The sequence below is a fragment of the Rhinolophus sinicus genome, linkage group LG04, assembly GCF_036562045.2.
Source record: "Rhinolophus sinicus isolate RSC01 linkage group LG04, ASM3656204v1, whole genome shotgun sequence".
NCBI lineage: Eukaryota > Metazoa > Chordata > Mammalia > Chiroptera > Rhinolophidae > Rhinolophus > Rhinolophus sinicus.
The window spans coordinates 153,024,954-153,043,095 of record NC_133754.1 but is presented as its reverse complement, the minus strand read 5'-3'; the positions used below and the strand labels follow the sequence as shown (position 1 = coordinate 153,043,095).

The 18,142-nt window shown below is 36.2% G+C and overlaps 1 protein-coding gene and 1 pseudogene across 2 annotated transcripts; one reads left to right on the top strand and one right to left on the bottom strand.

The window, feature by feature from the left end:
- Positions 1–284: 284 nt before the first annotated feature.
- RMI1 (RecQ mediated genome instability 1) lies at positions 285–18,106 on the bottom strand. Of its 2 annotated transcripts, XM_019750086.2 has the most exons (4): positions 17,929–18,106; positions 12,099–12,159; positions 3,384–3,479; positions 285–2,626 (listed from the first exon to the last, which is right to left on the bottom strand). In XM_019750086.2, the coding sequence occupies exon 4, from the start codon at positions 2,593–2,595 to the stop codon at positions 715–717; it is 1,881 nt and encodes a 626-aa protein (XP_019605645.2). In that variant the 5' UTR covers positions 2,596–2,626; positions 3,384–3,479; positions 12,099–12,159; positions 17,929–18,106; the 3' UTR covers positions 285–714. The 2 variants fall into 2 exon arrangements, with proteins under 2 accessions (XP_019605645.2, XP_074186702.1); XM_074330601.1 differs by lacking the exon at positions 12,099–12,159 and having other exon boundaries at positions 531–2,626; positions 17,929–18,032.
- LOC109457301 (V-type proton ATPase subunit G 1) lies at positions 3,410–4,308 on the top strand (annotated as a pseudogene).
- Positions 18,107–18,142: the final 36 nt, after the last annotated feature.

Below are 18,142 nucleotides of genomic sequence, written 5' to 3'. Positions count from 1 at the left end.
TCACTATGCCTTTTAAAATAAATTATCCTTGAAACAAAGGTTTTTTTAACCATTCAATATATTCTCTGAAATGGTATCTTGTGAACATAATTATTTCACTTAAACATGCCAGACATTTACAAGAGCAAAATAAAAATCAGCAAAACAATTGGCATCTGAAAACCTGACATTCTGATTTACTGGATTTACATTTTCCTAAGTATAATATAAACAAATCTTTTTGAGTACTCAACCTATTTATAATTGTGAACTTTCAACAATATGACACACTTGGTAAACACCAGTATAATACTTCAGCAATTTTTATTTATTTATTTATTTTAAGTGTGTTTTTCCAGGACCCATCAGCTCCAAGTCAAGTGGTTGTTTCAATCTAGTTGTGGAGGGCGCAGCTCACAGTGGCCCATGCAGGGATCAAACCGGCAACCTTGTTGTTATGAACATTGTGCTCTAAACACCTGAGCTAACTGGCCACCCCAAAGTCATCTTATGCGCAGAAAACAAACTTCTCAAAACCAAATTCCTTCATCTAACAATTGTTATAAAAAATTTATTTTAAAAACCTAAAAACACAAACATGATTAAACATTTTTAAATGAAATTGAAATTAGTCATGAAACTTCCTTATTCCTTTTTACGAAAATAAAGTTTCAAAAATAAAAGGACAAATTTAATTCTAAATATTTCGTTGTTTTCTAATACTATTTTAGTAAATTATTTATTCAATCGCTTCTTTAGGTTCTCAAGGTGTTCTGCATTAACATCTTGTAATGCCAGTACCATTACTTTAGACAAGGAGGGATTAAACGAAATAGTCATTAGACAGCACAAATCTATTAGCTCTCTCTGACAGTTCTGCAAACCTTCCAGGAACTTTTGATACTGAAGAGGATCCTTTTTTAACTTTTTCATTTCTGGTACTGAAAACCCTATCAGACTAGTAATTATTTCATCTACAAAGTCTACATCTAGATATGCAGTACCATCAGAAATCTTCGCTGTTACACTCCAAATGCCACCAGAACTTGAGAGATTTCCAGTTAAGGTTACAATAAATGCTTTGACTTTCACTGTTGTAACTTCCTTTGGTTTGTTGGCCATTAGAACAGACAAATAGATAAAGGGTGGAGAATACAAATCCATGGCAATAAAAAGATTAGTGCTGTTCTCTGATGATCTTAAAGAACAATTCTGTAAATGGTGATCATTTTCATCAGAAATTTGTGAACTCCTTTTTGGTACATAACTGACTATTTCTCCATTTAATATTTTATTATTTAAGGAATGTCCCTCTGAACTGCCGATGGTTTGTTTTACTTTATTATCTGTCTCTGAATTCTTACCTTTATTTGTAAAATTATGGGGAAGGGGTACATTACAATTAACTGAAAACACACTATTGTTGTGGTATCTAGGAGACAGACAACTAAAAGATTTGTCTTCATTAGTCATTTGTTCAGATAAATTTTTTTCATTCCAATTATTTCCATTTTTGAAAATCAAAGAAAAATTACTTGGAGTATTAGGTTTATCTAAAGATCTCTCTATACTGTCATCTGTGATTCTGTTCAAAGTCAATGGCTGCAATTCTTCAATCTCCACTTGTTCTTTCTGGACAGCTTCTTCCAAAAGCAAGGCCTCAGCCAATGAAAAGTCATCTAATTCCCCATCAGTGAAATGCACAGACTGATTTGGTGGTTTTTCATTGAGTCTTGGAGAAATAACAAGTCCTGGTTCAAAACCTGACTGTCTTGTGGGAATCGTATTTGAAGAACTACCTGTGCTGAAACATCTTCTTTCCAAGGAGGTGTCATTATTTGCTGCAAGCTCATCATTTTCATCAAGACTTGCCAAGAGTTCTTCATCAGAAGGCTCTAACACAAGACCTAGATCATCTGTAATTCTGGGGATGCTTTGGTTAGAATTATTTGGTATGATTGAAACTATAGGATCAGTTTCCCCAATTAATCTTCCAAGTACTTTTTCTTGTGCATAGTCCTCTAAAAGAGCATCCACTTCTCCTCCCAACACCTTCACATTTTCTGGTTTCAATAAGAGAACACCAAGACGAAAAGAAATGTTTCCATAAATCAAAATTTTTGTACCTGGAGGAAGATGACTATGAAGAGCTGGAATAGGCTGATATTCCATTCCCTGCATTTGTACAATCCCATCAGTTAACTGTAGCATCAACATTCGTGAAGGCTTTGCTTCCCAAGGTTTTGGGGTAACTTGCGTTTCAGCTGTAATTAGGTCATTTGTATTATTCTTTCCTCTCAACTTTTGTATCTGAGAATATGCAGGTTGACTTACATCAACCAATGAATTAATCTGCAGAGCGAAAAATCCATTCAGTTCTCCTTTTGGAACTTCTAAAATGCTATCAGGTAAAATAGGATGCTCCAAATCTCTCAGATCGGTAAGGAGCCATTGCTCAAACACCTGTTTGTTCATTTGTGCCTGACTCAAATTAACATTTTCATTTTCTTCTTGAATCCAGTTAACACAAGCTTCCAACCACATTAGAGGTACTTTAACATGCCATGTAGCTAAAAGCCAGGTTTCAACTCTTAGTGCAATATTAGTTACACTCATTTCTTTAAAATGAAAAATATACAGCTGTAACCTAAAAAAAAAAAAAAAAAATTATAATTCAGTACACTTATAGTCTCTATAATTCTGTACATTATTGCACAAATAGGCATAACTATACCCTTTTGATTTTTCTCTCTTCAGCATCTTAAAATTCTTTGACTTTCTACACAGCCAAAATTTAAATACCATAAGCAATCAAATGGTATGAGAAAAGCAAAAGGTTTGAAAGTTAGCTCTGTCAAATTACAAGCTCTGTGACCTAATATAAATTTCTTAACTTCTCTCACCCAGTCTTTTCATCTTTAAAATGTCAACACCACCATTTATCTTACAGGGTTGTTGTGAGGATTACATGATTAACATTTGTAAATCATAATGTCAGACCTATGATAGACACACACTAAACAGTGATTATTATATTAATAATCAGATTGTAATTTAAAATGTAGTTAGAAAACGATATTCACTAAGATTATTTTCATATCCATAATCCATACTCTATTAAAACTTACCATTGTGTTTAACCATACAGCACTTAAATATATGGTCTAAGGATAAAATTGTAACAAATAACAATAAATTCTGAGCTGATGCAAAGCATCTTACTTGTTTGGCTAAATAATTCTCAACAGTCCTACCAGGCAAATATACTTCTGATTTTTTCAGTATGATAAAACAGTAAAGACTAATTAACCCTGTGTTCACAAAAGTATATTTTTTCCTTCTACAGGTGAAGATAGCTAAGAATTAGAGTTTATATGTTTTAATACTTTCATAAGAAAACTTACCATTTGGAACAGGAGCATACGGTTTGATGACAGGACTTGGAACTGGTTGTTCAGTGAGTACTTGTAACCTCTACTGCTCAAAAATAGCCCTGGGAGCTAAGACAAGAAGCAGTAAGGGTTATAAGAGAAAGTTGCAAAAAGAATCACTTATTTGCACGAGTGCAAGAGTTTAATGGTATGGTTTTTCAGGTTCCTATTACCAATCAGGGCAGAGCATAGGAAATATAGAATAAAAACATGAGGTTTGGAGTGAGAGAAACAGAAGCAAGTGACCTTGAGAAACTTAACACATTCTAAGCTTGTTTCCTTGTCTATATAGTATGTACTTCCTAGGGTTACTGTGAAAATTAAAGGAGATTGGAGAGGACGGCAGGCAGGGCACAGCCCAGGCACAGATCTTGGGCAGCTGGGGCAGCTGACCCAAGGGGCAATCCAGCCCACTTAGGCCTCTCACCTCAACCTCAAAATCACGACCTCCATGGTGTCAGTTGCAGGGCACCCAGCAGCTGTTGTAGGACAAGAAACAGGCTGCCCAGGTGTCCAAGGCCCCTAAGTAACCAGAGGCTGAAGCAGGCCAAAGCAGCTTAGGCTGAAATTGAACACACGGCCTGCAGAAGGAGAAAAAGTTGAAGGCCAAGGAGGGAAGCTGGGGCTCTGGTATCCCATGGCAGTGGCAGCACTAAGGTGGAGGAGGAGATCCAGAAGACGACAACCCTTCAGACCTACTTCTGACAGAACAAGGATAAAGTCCCAGATAACCTCTCTGTCTTACATGCAACATGGGCCAGAAATCCATGAAAACTACCGCATAAATAGGTTAGAGAAGAAGAAAGAAGCACCTGTTCCATGGATTAGCATTATAGATGCCTTCGTGGAATATGACGCAAAAGCAAAGCTCGAGCTATTTCTTGTGAAAAGGTATTAAATTATTTCTGTATATTATGTAGTAGGTCCCTTCACTTTTGAAGAACAGCAAATCTTGCTTCTTTGTACAAACTTAAAGCTTATCCAAAGATTTCATTTTTTACCTCGTATTTCTTAGAAATTTAATTGGTATATACATCATCTGGTTTCCTATGTCTTTTAGCTTAAGCCACATATGTATTCAATACTGACTTCTTCTTTCTTAGACATACATTTGGAAGTAAAGGGCACTCTAAAAACAAGGTTTATTAGAAGATTCTTTAAGACATTAAGACTGTGGCATCTCCATCCCATGTCAGAGAAACTGCTCCTTCTACCTTCTGGAGGTGTAAAACAGAGTCTATTTAGGACATCAAAGTACTGCTGAAGGTATTATAATGAAAACAGGGAGAACAAATAAATTCTTAAATACTAAAGGCTGAACACATGCTACTCTCGTCCTCTACAAAGCTCCCAGAAATACTAGTGAGTAGGCCTATACTCTCCTAGAAGGAGACTAGAAAATCTTCCTCTACGCAATCTTACCACCTTAACGGAAAAGACCTAGAGATACTAACATGAGAGGTTCTCCAATAAAACAGCCTATTTTGAGACTGCATCAACGGACTCAGAGTTCCAACCAGCATTCTTTCTAGTTTCCCATACTTAATTATAACAAGATATCAAAAGACCTCTAATAAGAAACCACATCAAACAGAAAAAAATGCAGTGAAGTGACCATGAAGGGAGACAAAAACTTCAAAAAAGCTATCAATATACTCAGAGAAATAAGACATCATATCCAATGAATAAGAATAGGATGCTATAACAAGGGATATTCAAAGGACAAAAAACAACTCTCAGAAATTTAAAATATGATAGCAGAAATGAAAAACAGTAGAATGCACGGAAAATAATAAAATCTCTTAGAAAAGTAACACATCAGTACAAAGATATCAATGGAATATGGGGGTTTGGGGAAGGTGATAATCAAAGAAAAAAATTCAGAAAAATTTCTAGAACTTAAAGAAGAACTTCCAGATGAAAAGGACCCAACAACAATGGATAAAAACAGACATATAACAAGGCATGTCTTTACAAAATTTTAGAACACAGGAAAAAAGATTCTGCAAGCTTCCAGAAAGGGAAAACAAACAACAAAGAGGTCACATTCAGAATATCAGGAATGAAAATGGCTTTAGATTTCTCAATGGAAGCTATAAGGTAAATGAGCAATTCCTTCGAATTTCTGAATGAAAATTATTTCCAACCTAGAAGTGTCTACCCAGACAAAGTATCAATCGAGTAAAAACATTTTCAGATCAGCATTGTCTAAAACAATTCTTGTAATGGAGGATGTGTTATAACATAACAGGAATAAATCAAGAAAGAGGAAGACACGATATCCTCGATCTAAAACAAGAGAGGCAAAATATTATAGTAAAGGGTTATTTGCAGGATGTAAAGGCAAACAGCCCAAAGGGCCTCAGGAAAGATTATTTTTCAAGAAGATGAAATTGTGTAAGACCACTGTTTCCAAAATTTCATGTCTTTCTCTTTCTTGGTTTACACCTGTTACTGTGTTTCCCCGAAAATAAGACCTAGCTAGACCATCAGCTCTAATGCGTCTTTTGGAGCAAAAATTAATATAAGACCTGGTCTTATTTTAATATAAGACCGGGTACAGTACAATATAATGTAATATAATATAATACCATGTCTTATATTAATTTTTGCTCCAAAAGATGCATTAGAGCTGATGGTCCGGCTAGGTCTTATTTTCAGGGAAACTCGACAGTTAGAACATTGATGTAGCTCAATGTACAACAGAGTTTTAAATAACTGGAGGAGTCAGGAGCTGAATTAATGAAAAATACACAGAAAACTAACAGAAAAAAGGTAACACAAGAGAAAACAAAATGTTGTACAGGAAAAAGTAATATTTGTATGCTGCATGGCTTAATTGTAAATAACATGTACACAGTCATAATAATATACACTCGAAATACTAATCTGACACCAATTTTAGCATAGCTAATAGCAAGATGGACAAATATGTGTGAGGGTAAAGGTACAGGGAGAAAGGTAGGTGGAAAAGAGCTAAATCTGCATCTCCGTAGTGAAAGTCAATAGATATGCCTAAAACCAAAAAATCAGAAGTAGCAGTATCTGCATGGTTTCCAGAGCTATAGAAGTAAATACAAAAAAGAATCAGCTAGAAAAGATGAAAGTGGCTGCCTCTGGGGAAGGGAACAAAGGAGAAGAAGGGCAGAGGATTGCTATTTCTCAAAACAATTATTTAAAGTGTTATCTATTAAATGATACATGTAAGACTTTTATTTTCTTTTATCTTCTCCTATGTTCCACTGATTTCTTTGTACTGATGTTTAATTTGGGGGGAGATTGTCTTATCTTTAACTTTCATGTGTTCTACTGAGTTTTTCATTTCTGCTACTAACAATGAACAAAATAGTATAAGAGTATTTATCTTTTAAAATTGAAGGTATAGGGATGGCCTGTTAGCTCAGTTGATTAGAGTGTGGTGCTAATAACACCAAGGTTGCCAGTTTAATCCCCACATGGGCCAATGTGAGCTGTGCCCTGCTTAAAATAAATAAATAAATAAATACATAAATAAATAAATAAAATGTGCAAAATTAAAGGTAGAAAAGAAAAAATTTTCCCCCTAAAATCAGAAATAAGTCAAAAATGTCCACTCTCAACATTTCAACATTGTACTGGAGGCCCATGTCAGTGCAGTAAGACAAGAAAAAGAAATAAAAGGTATATAGATTAAAATAGAAAAAAAAAAAGCATCAAGACAGATATATGAACCAATGGAATAGACTGGAGTCCAGAAATAAACCTTCACATATACGTATGATCAAATGAACTTTGACAAGGGTGCCAAGACTACACAATGGGGAAATGATAGTCTCTTCAACAAATTGTGATGGAAAACTGGATATCCACATGCAAGAATGGATCCTTACCTTACACCATATTCAAAATTTAACTCAAAATGTTTTAAAGACCTAAATTTAAGACATGGAACTATAAAATTCCTAGAAGAAAACCTTCATGATACTGCAATGGGCAATGATTTCTTGGATATGACATCAAAAACACAGTTCACAAAAGCAAAAATAGACAAATAGGACTGTCTCAAATTTAAAAACTCTGCAGCAAAGGAAACAACAGAGTGAAAAAGCTACCTACAGTATGGGAGGAAATATTTGCAAACTATGTATCTGATATGGAGTAAATATCCAGAACATATAAAGAACTCAACTCAGTAACAAACAACTCAATTTCAAAATGGGCCAAGGACTTGAACAGACATTTCTCTAATGAAGACGCACAAATAACCAACAAATGAAAAGATACTCACCAGCACTAATCATAAGATAAATGCAAATTAAAACCACAATGAGATATCACCTCACACCCCTTAGGATGGCCACTAACAAGAAAACAAGCAAACAAACAAACAAAAAAAAGTGCGGATGTGGAGAAATTAGAATCCTTATGTAAATGGTGCAGTCACTATGGAAAACAGCATGGAAGTTCCTCAAAAAAATGAAAACTAGAACTATCATACGATCCAGCAATCCCATTTCTGGGTATATACCCAGTAGAATTGAGAACAGAATCTCAAAAAGATGTTTGCATACCCATGTTCATTACAGCATTATTCACAATAGACAAAACGTGGAAGCAACCGAAATGTCCATTAACAGATGAACGGATAAAGAAAATGTGGTATATACATAAGAAGAAATATTATTCAGCTTTAAAAAAAAAGGAAGGAAATTCTGTTATATGCTACAACATGGATGAAACTTACGGACATTATGCTAAGTGGAATAAGCTATTCACAAAAAGACAAATACTGAATGATTCCACTTATATGAAGTACCTAAAGTAATCAAACTCATAGAAGTGTAAAATAAGAATTGTGGTTGCCAGTGGCTGAAGGGAGGGAGAAACGGACAGTTGTTCAATGGATATGGAATTTCATTAATGCAAGAAAAATAAGTTCCAGAGATGTTATACAACAAGGTACATATAGTTAACAATACCATAATGTACACTTAAAAATTGCTAAGAGAGTAAATTTGTTATGTTTTCTACTACAACAAAAAAAAGGGCGGGGGGGGAATCAAGAGGGAAGAAGGTGAGAAATGAAAAAATAAAATTACCCCTATTTGCAGATAACATGAATGTTTATGAGGAAAATGCCAAAGAATCTACAAAAAAGATACATCACCTGGTAAATGAGTTAGCAAGATGCAAACTGCCTTTTTCATTCTGTCTTTCTTTTTTTCATGCTCTATTTAGTGCTACATTTTTCACTTTTGTGCTTTTTATTGATGATTTCACTGTTTAAAATGGCCCTCTAGCATAGTGCTAAAGTGCTATCTAGTGTTCCTAAGTGCAATAAAGCTGTGATGTCACATGGAAAATAATGTGTTAGATTAAGCTTCAATCAGGTGTGAGCTATAGTGCCATTGGTCACAAATTCAATGTTAATGAATCAACATGTATTGAATAAAGTGTCTTTAAACAGAAATGCACACACAAAAAAAGGTTATGTATTGATCAGCTGATGAAAATGTCATAATCAGAGGCTTGCAGGAACCTAACTTATATTTCTCCTAGGAGCAGTGGTTCAGTACTCCCTAATTCTCTGTTCACAGTGACTTTATAACTACCACACATAACCAGACTCAACTGTACTAGTAATGAACAAAACAGTACAATTTACAATAGCACCAAAAATTTAAATCTAACAAAGTATGTGCAGGATATGTATACTGAAAACTACAAACTACTTGTAAAAGAAATCAAAGACAACCCAAACAAATGAAGAGATAAGCCAGCATTGAAAACTCTATATTACGGTTTCAATTCTCCCCAAACTGATCTATAGATTCAATGCAATTCCATTCAAAATCCCAGAATTTTTTGAGTGTGAAAAATGACAAGCTGATTCTAAAATTTACATGAAAAGGCACAGGAACTAGAATAGCCAAAATAATTTTGAAAAAGAAAAACAAAGTTAGAGGACTCACACTATCTGAGTTCAAGACTTAATATAAAACTACAGTAATTAAGACGGTGAGACATCGGCAAAAGGATTAACATATAGGGCAATAAGAAGACAGGCTAGAAATAGACCCACACACATATATAGTCAATTGACCTTCTACAAAGTTGCAAAGGCAATTCAATAGAAACAGGAGAGTCTTTTGAAGAAATGGTGCTGAAACTGGACATCCATATGCAAAAATACAAACCTCAACCAACACCTCACAACATGTATAGAAACTCTAAATGGATCATAGACCTAAATGTGAAAACTAAAACTGTAAAATATCTATAAGGAATGTTAGGAGAAAAATATCAAGTTCATAGATACACAGGTTGATGTTTGGCCGAAGTAGGGTGGGCAAAATGGGTAAAGGTGGTCAAAAGGTACAAACTTCCAGTTATAAGTCATGGGGATGTAATGTGCAGCATGGTGACTACACTTAATAACTCTATAGTGCATTTTTTTTTCAGCTTTTATTTTAAATGTGTTTTTCCAGGATCCAACAGCTCCAAGTCAAGTAGTTGTTTCAATCTAGTTGTGGAGGGTGCAGCTCACAGTGGCCCACGTGGGGATCAAACCAGCAAACTTGTTGTTAAGAGCACCACTCTAACCAACTGGGCTAACCAGCTGCCCCTGCAGTGCATATTTGAAAGTTACTAAGTGAGTAGATTTTAAAAGCTATCATCATAAGAAAAATATTTTTTGTAACTGTGTGGTGATAGATGTTAACTGGACTTATCGTGGTGATCATTTCCCAAAGTATACAAATAGCAAATCATTGTGTCGTACACCTGAAACTAATGTGATGTTACATGTCAATTATACCTTAATTAAAAAAAAAAGTTAGGAGAAAAATCTGTGTGACCTCGGTTTCTTAAAAGTTTTCTTAGATATAACACTAAAAGCATAATTCATAAAGAGATTAATAAATTGGGATTCATCAAAATTTTACTCTGTTAAAGACACTGTTAAGAGTATAAAGACAAGCCACACATACACACAAAAGACAAGCCACAGACTGGGAGAAGCACATAACTGACAAAAAACTTTTATCCAGGATACATAAAGAATTCTAAAATTCAATTTAAAAAATCCAATTTGAAAATGAGCAAAAGGGGGAGGCTGGATGGCTCAGTTGGTTAAGGCCAGCTCTTAACAACAAGGTTGCCTGTTCAATTCCCAAATGGGATGGTGGGCTGCACTCCTCCCCCCCGCAACTAAACTGAAAACAGCAACTAGACTTGGAGCTGGGTCACACCTTACACAACTAGACTAAAAGACAACGACTTGACTTGGAGCGGATGGGTCCTGGAAAAACACACTGTTCCCCAATAAAAATTTAAGAGCAAAAGATTTGAATAGACATTTCACCAAAGAAGATATGCAGATGGCAAGTAAACACATTAAAAATGCTCATTATTATTAGACATTAGGGAAATGCAAAATTAAAATCACAGTGTGAACTACATATCTATTAGCATAGCTAAAATACAAAATAACTGACAATACCAAGTACTGGAGTGCTCATACATTACTGGCGGTAATGCAAAATGGCACAACCACTTTGGAAAGCAGTTTAGCAGTTTCATAGAAAAACAGATGAGCATCTTCACAGAAAGTTTAATATACGCTTATACCATACAACCCAGCAATCATATTACTAGGTATTTACTCAGAGAAATGAAAACTTACACTCATTAAAAACCTGTCATGTGAATGTTTGTACCAGCTTTATTTATAGTCACCAAAAACTGGAAGCCCACATCCTTCAACTGGGAATAGATAAACAAATTGTGGTATAGCATTACAATAGAATACTATTCAGTAATTAAAAAAAGAATAAACTACTAATAGTTACAATAACTTGGATGAATGTTGCTATACACTGTGTCCCCCCCAAACTTCATATGTTGAAATCCTAATGCTCTATGTGATGGTATTAGGAGGTGGGGCCTTTGGGACATGCTTAGAGGTCATGAGGGTAGAGCCATCATGAAAGGGATTAGGATTCTTATAAAAGAGAGCCCCCAACCCCCAGAACCACCTTGCCCCTTCTGCCATGGGAGGTTACAACAGAAAGATGGTCATCCATGAAACAGGAAGTGTGTCCTCACCAGAACCCCACCAAATCTGCCATTGCCTTGCTCGACTTCCCAGCCTCCAGAGAAATAAATTTCTGTTGTTTGTAAGCCACCCAGTTCATGGTATTTTGTTATAGTAGCCCAAACAGACTAAGACAAATGTCAAATGCAGTGTGCTAAGTGACTTTCATATGACATTCTGAAAAATGTAACAGTACGATAGAAATAGAAAACAGCTCAGTGGTTCCCAAAGGCTGAGGGTGTGAAGAGGAGTTTACTATAGGGGGCACAAGGGCATTGTGGGGGTGATGAAACTGTTCTATATCATGATGTGGTGGTGGTAGTGATGGTGATGTGACTATGTTTGTCAAAACTCATAGAACCATACACCAAAAAGAACATAACTTTTACTGAATGTAAATTATACCCCCAATCAAAAAATTGAAGACAAATACCAAAAGGATAGAAATATCATAACTGACTTTCAAACTTGCTGAGGAAAACATCGAATAAAGAAAACAATCCAAGAGAAGACACAAAAGGAATGGGCAAGCACTACACTATAAAGACAAACAATAAATAAGATGGTAGAAAGAAGTCTAAATGTCAACAATGATAATGAACATATTGACTCACCTGTTAAAAGATACTCTCAAATTGAATAAATCAAATCCAGCTGTATGCTTAAAAGATAAACCTAAAACAAAATAACATCAAAATATGTAATTAAAGGCATATTAAAACCTCCAAGCATGATTCCATGAAGCCATAGCTTAGTGACATCAAGACTGAAATATGTGTACTTATATCCTAAGATTCCAAAGTACTATCTTATTGCCATTTGTTATTTTTTTTAACCTCAAAAATTAAACCAGATCCATGGCTCTTAGGTGAGCTCATTTAGTAATTTACCTATTTCTTCCACTAAAATTTAAACAGAACAGTGCTGGCAAATGGACCTAGTATAATTTCCAAAGGTGCTATATTAATGTGATGACAGTCTGTCGTGCAGGAGACCCTGCTCACTGCACCATGTGTCAATGAGGGGCGGCCTGCGGGGGGGGGGGGGGTCTCTGGTCCCGCTCCCCATATAAGAACGCAGGATGTGGCTAGGCCAAAAAGGAATACCCACGGAGCCATAGATAGGGGAGTCATACCACTATACTCTCGCTGGAGGCTGGGTTGGAGACACAGGAAGCAGAAGCCACACTGTCTGAAACCTGCGGTCCACCTCTCTGTAATCTGCAACCTGCACTCCACCGTGCTAACTGCAGTCGGTGCTTGCCAGCCACCATATTCTTGCTTAGCCCCATTTTCGCTAGCATAGTCACGGCAGTTATATTAGGGGCCAATGGCTCACTGGTTACAGCTGACAGCCAACTAGCCACAGCTGATGGCCATCCAATCACAGTCGATGGCCATTTACTACCCAAGTGAGCACCTTTCCACATAAGGCCGAGAGCCTGGAAACTGCACTCCTGGCTCTGTCTCCACACAATCATTAAGTGAAATGAAATCAGGACAAAGTGTACTTCAGTACTTATAAATTATTTAAGTGAATTATCAAGTAAAAATGCCACAATTGCAATTAAGTTTTTTACAGGATGTTTTATACTATATAAATCAGTATGCCTAAATATTACACGTGGCCATGTAATACAAATGCTATTTTCTACCTGAATTTGTTAAATAATAGGAGATAATACTGTTAATACGTCTAGGAGATAGTGGATGGGGGGAGGGGGGTTCACACAGTGTGAGGGATATAAATGATAAACGTCTAAGTTTTGCTTTGTCTTGTACACCTGAAACTAATAATAATAAAAAAAAATACTTCTAGGAGGAGGAAGGAACCAGGAAGAAAGGAAGAATGACTGGTTTTAAATTGAAAAGGTCCAGACTGGAGCGAAAAGGAACAAGGATGAATTTCTGATGTTAATCCTGTATCCCAGCAGGTACAGGTGTATAAACACAGAATTAACGATGAGGGTTTGCTGGTAACAAAAATTAAAATCCCTTATTTGTAAGACTTTAAACTTTTTTCAAAATACTTTCAAATTTGCAGTATTACCTGCAAATACTACCTAAGTCTCAAAATAATAATTTATGGTAGGTAGGTATTGCCATCTGAGAGAATATGAAATAGAGGCATGAAGATTAAGATCATACCTAGTAGACCTAGAACTAGAATATAAATTCTGCTCTCCATTCCTATGTCTTTTTCTAGACCTTGTTGACTTAAGTGAAAAGAGAAATTATAGCCAGTCCCTCATTTACATATAAAACCCACTGACATATGAAACTCACTCATAAATGGCTATTCTATAAGAGCACACTATTATAATGACCAAGCTTTTCTCAGATCTCAAATAACAAGCTCACCAAGTACATCCTAAATTATTTCATTTACAAAATCAAGTGAAAGAAAAACTTAACATTACCTATTGCATCTGTCTTTATGACAGCTTCAAAACAATGTTATGGTTAAGTACTACTTTTGTTATAATTCAAAGATACGACAAAATTTAAAATTTTTTAAAATATCACAAACTGATATTTTAAGGCTTATGTATCCATTTATTTTTTATTTATTTCAAATATGCACTTGTTTGTGCTGTTGAACATGGGAAGCGTCAAAACTTTCAAGTGACAATTACAAATTCTGAGAAACACTGCTCAAGGAAACCACAACTAAATTATTCTATTAATGTGTGGCAGTATTGATTATTCTCTCCAAGTACTACCCTGTAGGATTTGAATTTCTACTTCTGAAGCTAACTGACATCCTATAATTTTATAATACTGTTATCATAACTAGACAAAGAAAAAATTCCAATGACTAAAACCCCAAAAGATAACCAAGATATTTTTAAAACACAAATGTGTTGAGATACTTAACATTGTACAAGCATTCAATTACAGCTAATATCAAATATTTTATCAAAAAGTCAAGATGTTTGGGGGAGTGGGGAACTGACTACTAAATGCGCGTTACAGAGAATTCGTCATTTAACAGCAAAGTAAGTGGAAGGTATATTGATCTGAACATGGACATAGTCCCCACAATTGCATGTTATAATAATTGTAATCAGAAAGATGATTCTATGTATAATAGGATTATTTTCCTACAGGTTAGAAAAGAAGTTCATTAGAAATTTTAATTAAATGGAAAAAGTATTATCATCATGTGGGATCTATATTATAAAGCTTAGATTGGATTTCAATAACCAAGCCCCTTAATAATTTAGTAAATTCGATTACTTGCATATTCTTCTTCAGAGAATTCCTAAGGTTTTTCGTTCCCCCCTTTCTCAAGAAATTGAGTAAACCAGTTACTGCCGGTAGAAGCAATTCAGAGGGACGGTGTTACCTAGGGCAGCACAACTTCCCATCTGCTTATACAAAAAAACAGCCCCTGATCCTCAAAAGTATGCTCTTTAAATTGTATACTAAGAAATGTTCATACCATATGATACACTTTTTATTTTCCAAAGTCAATCTTAAGAAAACAATGAGAAATGGAGAGAAAAGATTTATGTACCAGAGTGTTTATAATTGTGTTTTTACAGTGTGGAAAAATACCAGAAACAATCTAAATATTTAACATTAGAAAAAAATTAAATATACTACATTGGATCCATGAAATGGAAGGCTATAGAGTCTTTAAAAATAATTTTTAGGACTACTTAATGACATGAAAATGTTCCTATTTTATTTTGTTAGGAAAAAGGCGAGATATAAAACTACATATATCTTAGTCTCCACTAATTTTATAATCATGAAAAATGTTATTTAACAAATTGATAAGACAGTTTGTGCATGCTAAACTTGGCTGACGACAATAATCTACTACATGCTAGATCTTGACTGCAGAAACTGAGCAGCATAGAGTAAGAAAATTCTATCATTCACCACTAAGACCTAAGCATATTTGATTTATAATTTTCAATCAGGTTCACGTATCCCAATTTTCTAAAAAACAGAAAGAGGCAGAAGTACCATCCTTTAGTTGTATATGGCATTCAACCAATAACCAAAACTTAACAGCACTAACAAATATTTAAATTATAATCACTCCATGTTTCCACTATCTTCATCTAAAAAATAAAGGTAATCTATGTTTTAACTCATTTGGGATGACTACAAAATAATTCCAGAATTTGGAGAAGGTACTCTCTGAAAATTAGGGGGAACAAATTATATTTAATGATTGAAATCAGAAATAGTCAATGGGGCTATTTGTGAATCTCCCATAATTAATGTAAGGAAAAGAAAGAGAATAGGTTTAAGACTGTGAATCCCAACTCTGCTATGTGACCTCAGACATGTGCCTTAATTTATTAGTCTTAATTTCCTCTTCCACAAAACAAAGATAATCACAATTTACTACAGATTATAGTAAGGGTTAAACTGCCAGCAGAAGTCTGGCACATGGTGGGGAACTCAGGAAACGTTAGCTATAATATTTCAAATAATCATCCACTTGGATAGTGTGCAATCTCACTTATATTAGCTTATCTAAAGTAAATCCCACAGCTAAGTAATACTAGCTCTGAATTCACTGGAAGTCCAAAATTATCATACAATTAATTACACAAAACAGGAGCCATTGAATGCATCAATCAAGTTGGCAAGTCCTTGAATGAGCATAGGTATAATATACTCGTTTGGCTCAGAACAATAAAGGATGAAAGGATGGTGAAAAGACAGACTTTGCCATTATTTAAAAACTAAACCTAAAAAGTAACTTATAAACGTTAAGAAGAAAACAAGTGGAAAAGGAAAGATAAAAACAACAACAATGGTATCTAGGAAAGGTACCAGCTTTCACAAGTTAGGGTCCAGTCAGAAGACAGTAAAATTGGGAGGTAGAAGTTCCTGGATAGGGCTGCATACTTTGCATTCCTGTTCACCATTCATCACTTATCAAGGCAGAAAATGATAGCTACAACAGAAATACTAGCTTGAAAGAAAGCATCATTAGTACTACCCCTATATGTGTCTATTAGTGTTAGTGAAATGCCCCAGGTTTTAAGCCAGATTCAATTAAATGTTGCAATTCCTGACTGGTAAATTGTATCTCTATAATCCAAGTATATCCAGCCCCTACATATACTCATCAATTCTTGGTTGAGCACTTTATAAAAATCTGAACTATGTATGACAGAACCAAAATGTGAGTTAAGTTTTACCTCCCAACAACTTACATTACTTTTAAAAAGTATTTACAATACTTTTTAAAAGACTATTTAAAAAACTTATTACCACTTAAAGAGACCTTTTATAAACTCCACAATCCCAGACCCTACGCTCTGACAACTATCTGTCCTCCCAGCCAATATTTGTCCTTCATGGTGCTTCATTCATGAAGTCCTCAGTTCCCCCTAACAAGAGTTTTCTTCCTCGGTAGGCAAGTAAAAGATAAAGGATAGATGAAATCATGGCCATTTAAAAAAAACATGCTGGTTACAACCATTTTGCAAATTATTCAAGAGGGAAATCAAGTTACAATGTAATGCATCAGCACAAATTCATCATTATACACACACACACATACACACACAATGGTGGATTTAGCCCTGTTCGCAAATTATAACATCTTTAAACTTCAACGTTAGTTTGGGGTTGTTTGTGCATGAAAGCTGGAGGGTTGAAGAGTCGGGATGTGGAAATGTCGTACTACCTGGCCTGGCGATTTCCCAGGTTTGTCACCGATTCGGAGTGACTTTGTGTGTCTTAACAAAAGAAATCATCAAAGCTTGGCACATGGGCCTTAGCAGTAACCAAATACAAAACAAGTGGTGTAAACTGAATAAGCTAAAATGGTAACACATTGGAGGGCGAGGTCTTTGATGTTTTATGGCCGAATACCCTGACACAAAGTAGGCGCTTTAAAGAGTTCAATTAACAGAACGGGGGGGTCTAAACGCCTTTTAAGGTTTGCATCCATTTTGGATGAACGCAATCATACTCCAAGAAAACTTTCACAGATTAAATGCAGCGACGACACTACAAAAATACTCGCCTCACAAACTCCATTAACAAAAAAAGAGACAGACAAAAGAGAGCAAAAGAATGAAAGGTTTCGTCATAATGGAGAACCCTGGAGAGACGCCTAGACTTTCCCGGGCGTGCTGGCTCAAGATAGGAACCAATGGGACAAGTTCTCCAAGACTCACCGCCACAACCCGGCGGACCGGACCCCCTTGCCCGGGATCCCGCCCGAGCCGGCAGCGAACCGCCTGCTGCGCCCCCGGCCCGGGCCACGCCTGACTGGCGCTGCAGCCCGTTACTAACAGCTGGTTTCCGTGGCGTGGGCCGGGCCGTTGGGCGGGCGGGCTGCACTTACCGACCCGCAGCTCGCCCCGCAGCCAGGCAGCCCGGGCGGGAAGTGGGTCGCGGGGAGGAAGGGAGACGCGAGTTTAAACTGTGGGAACTGGGGCATCCATCTGGGCCTAGCACCGACCTGGGCATCCCGCCTTTCCCTCGCGAAACAGTGGTTCCCCGGCCGCGCGACTGAGCACTAGAACCGCCACGGTGCGCGCCCTATTTCTGTTTTGCCTCTTCCCGCTCGATTTAGCAGCAGCTCACGCCCCTCCTCCAAACCCAAAAAATTCCTTCCAGCCGGAAAACGCCCCTTCCTCGCTCCCTCCCTATACGCGTGAACGAGATAGCCTTTA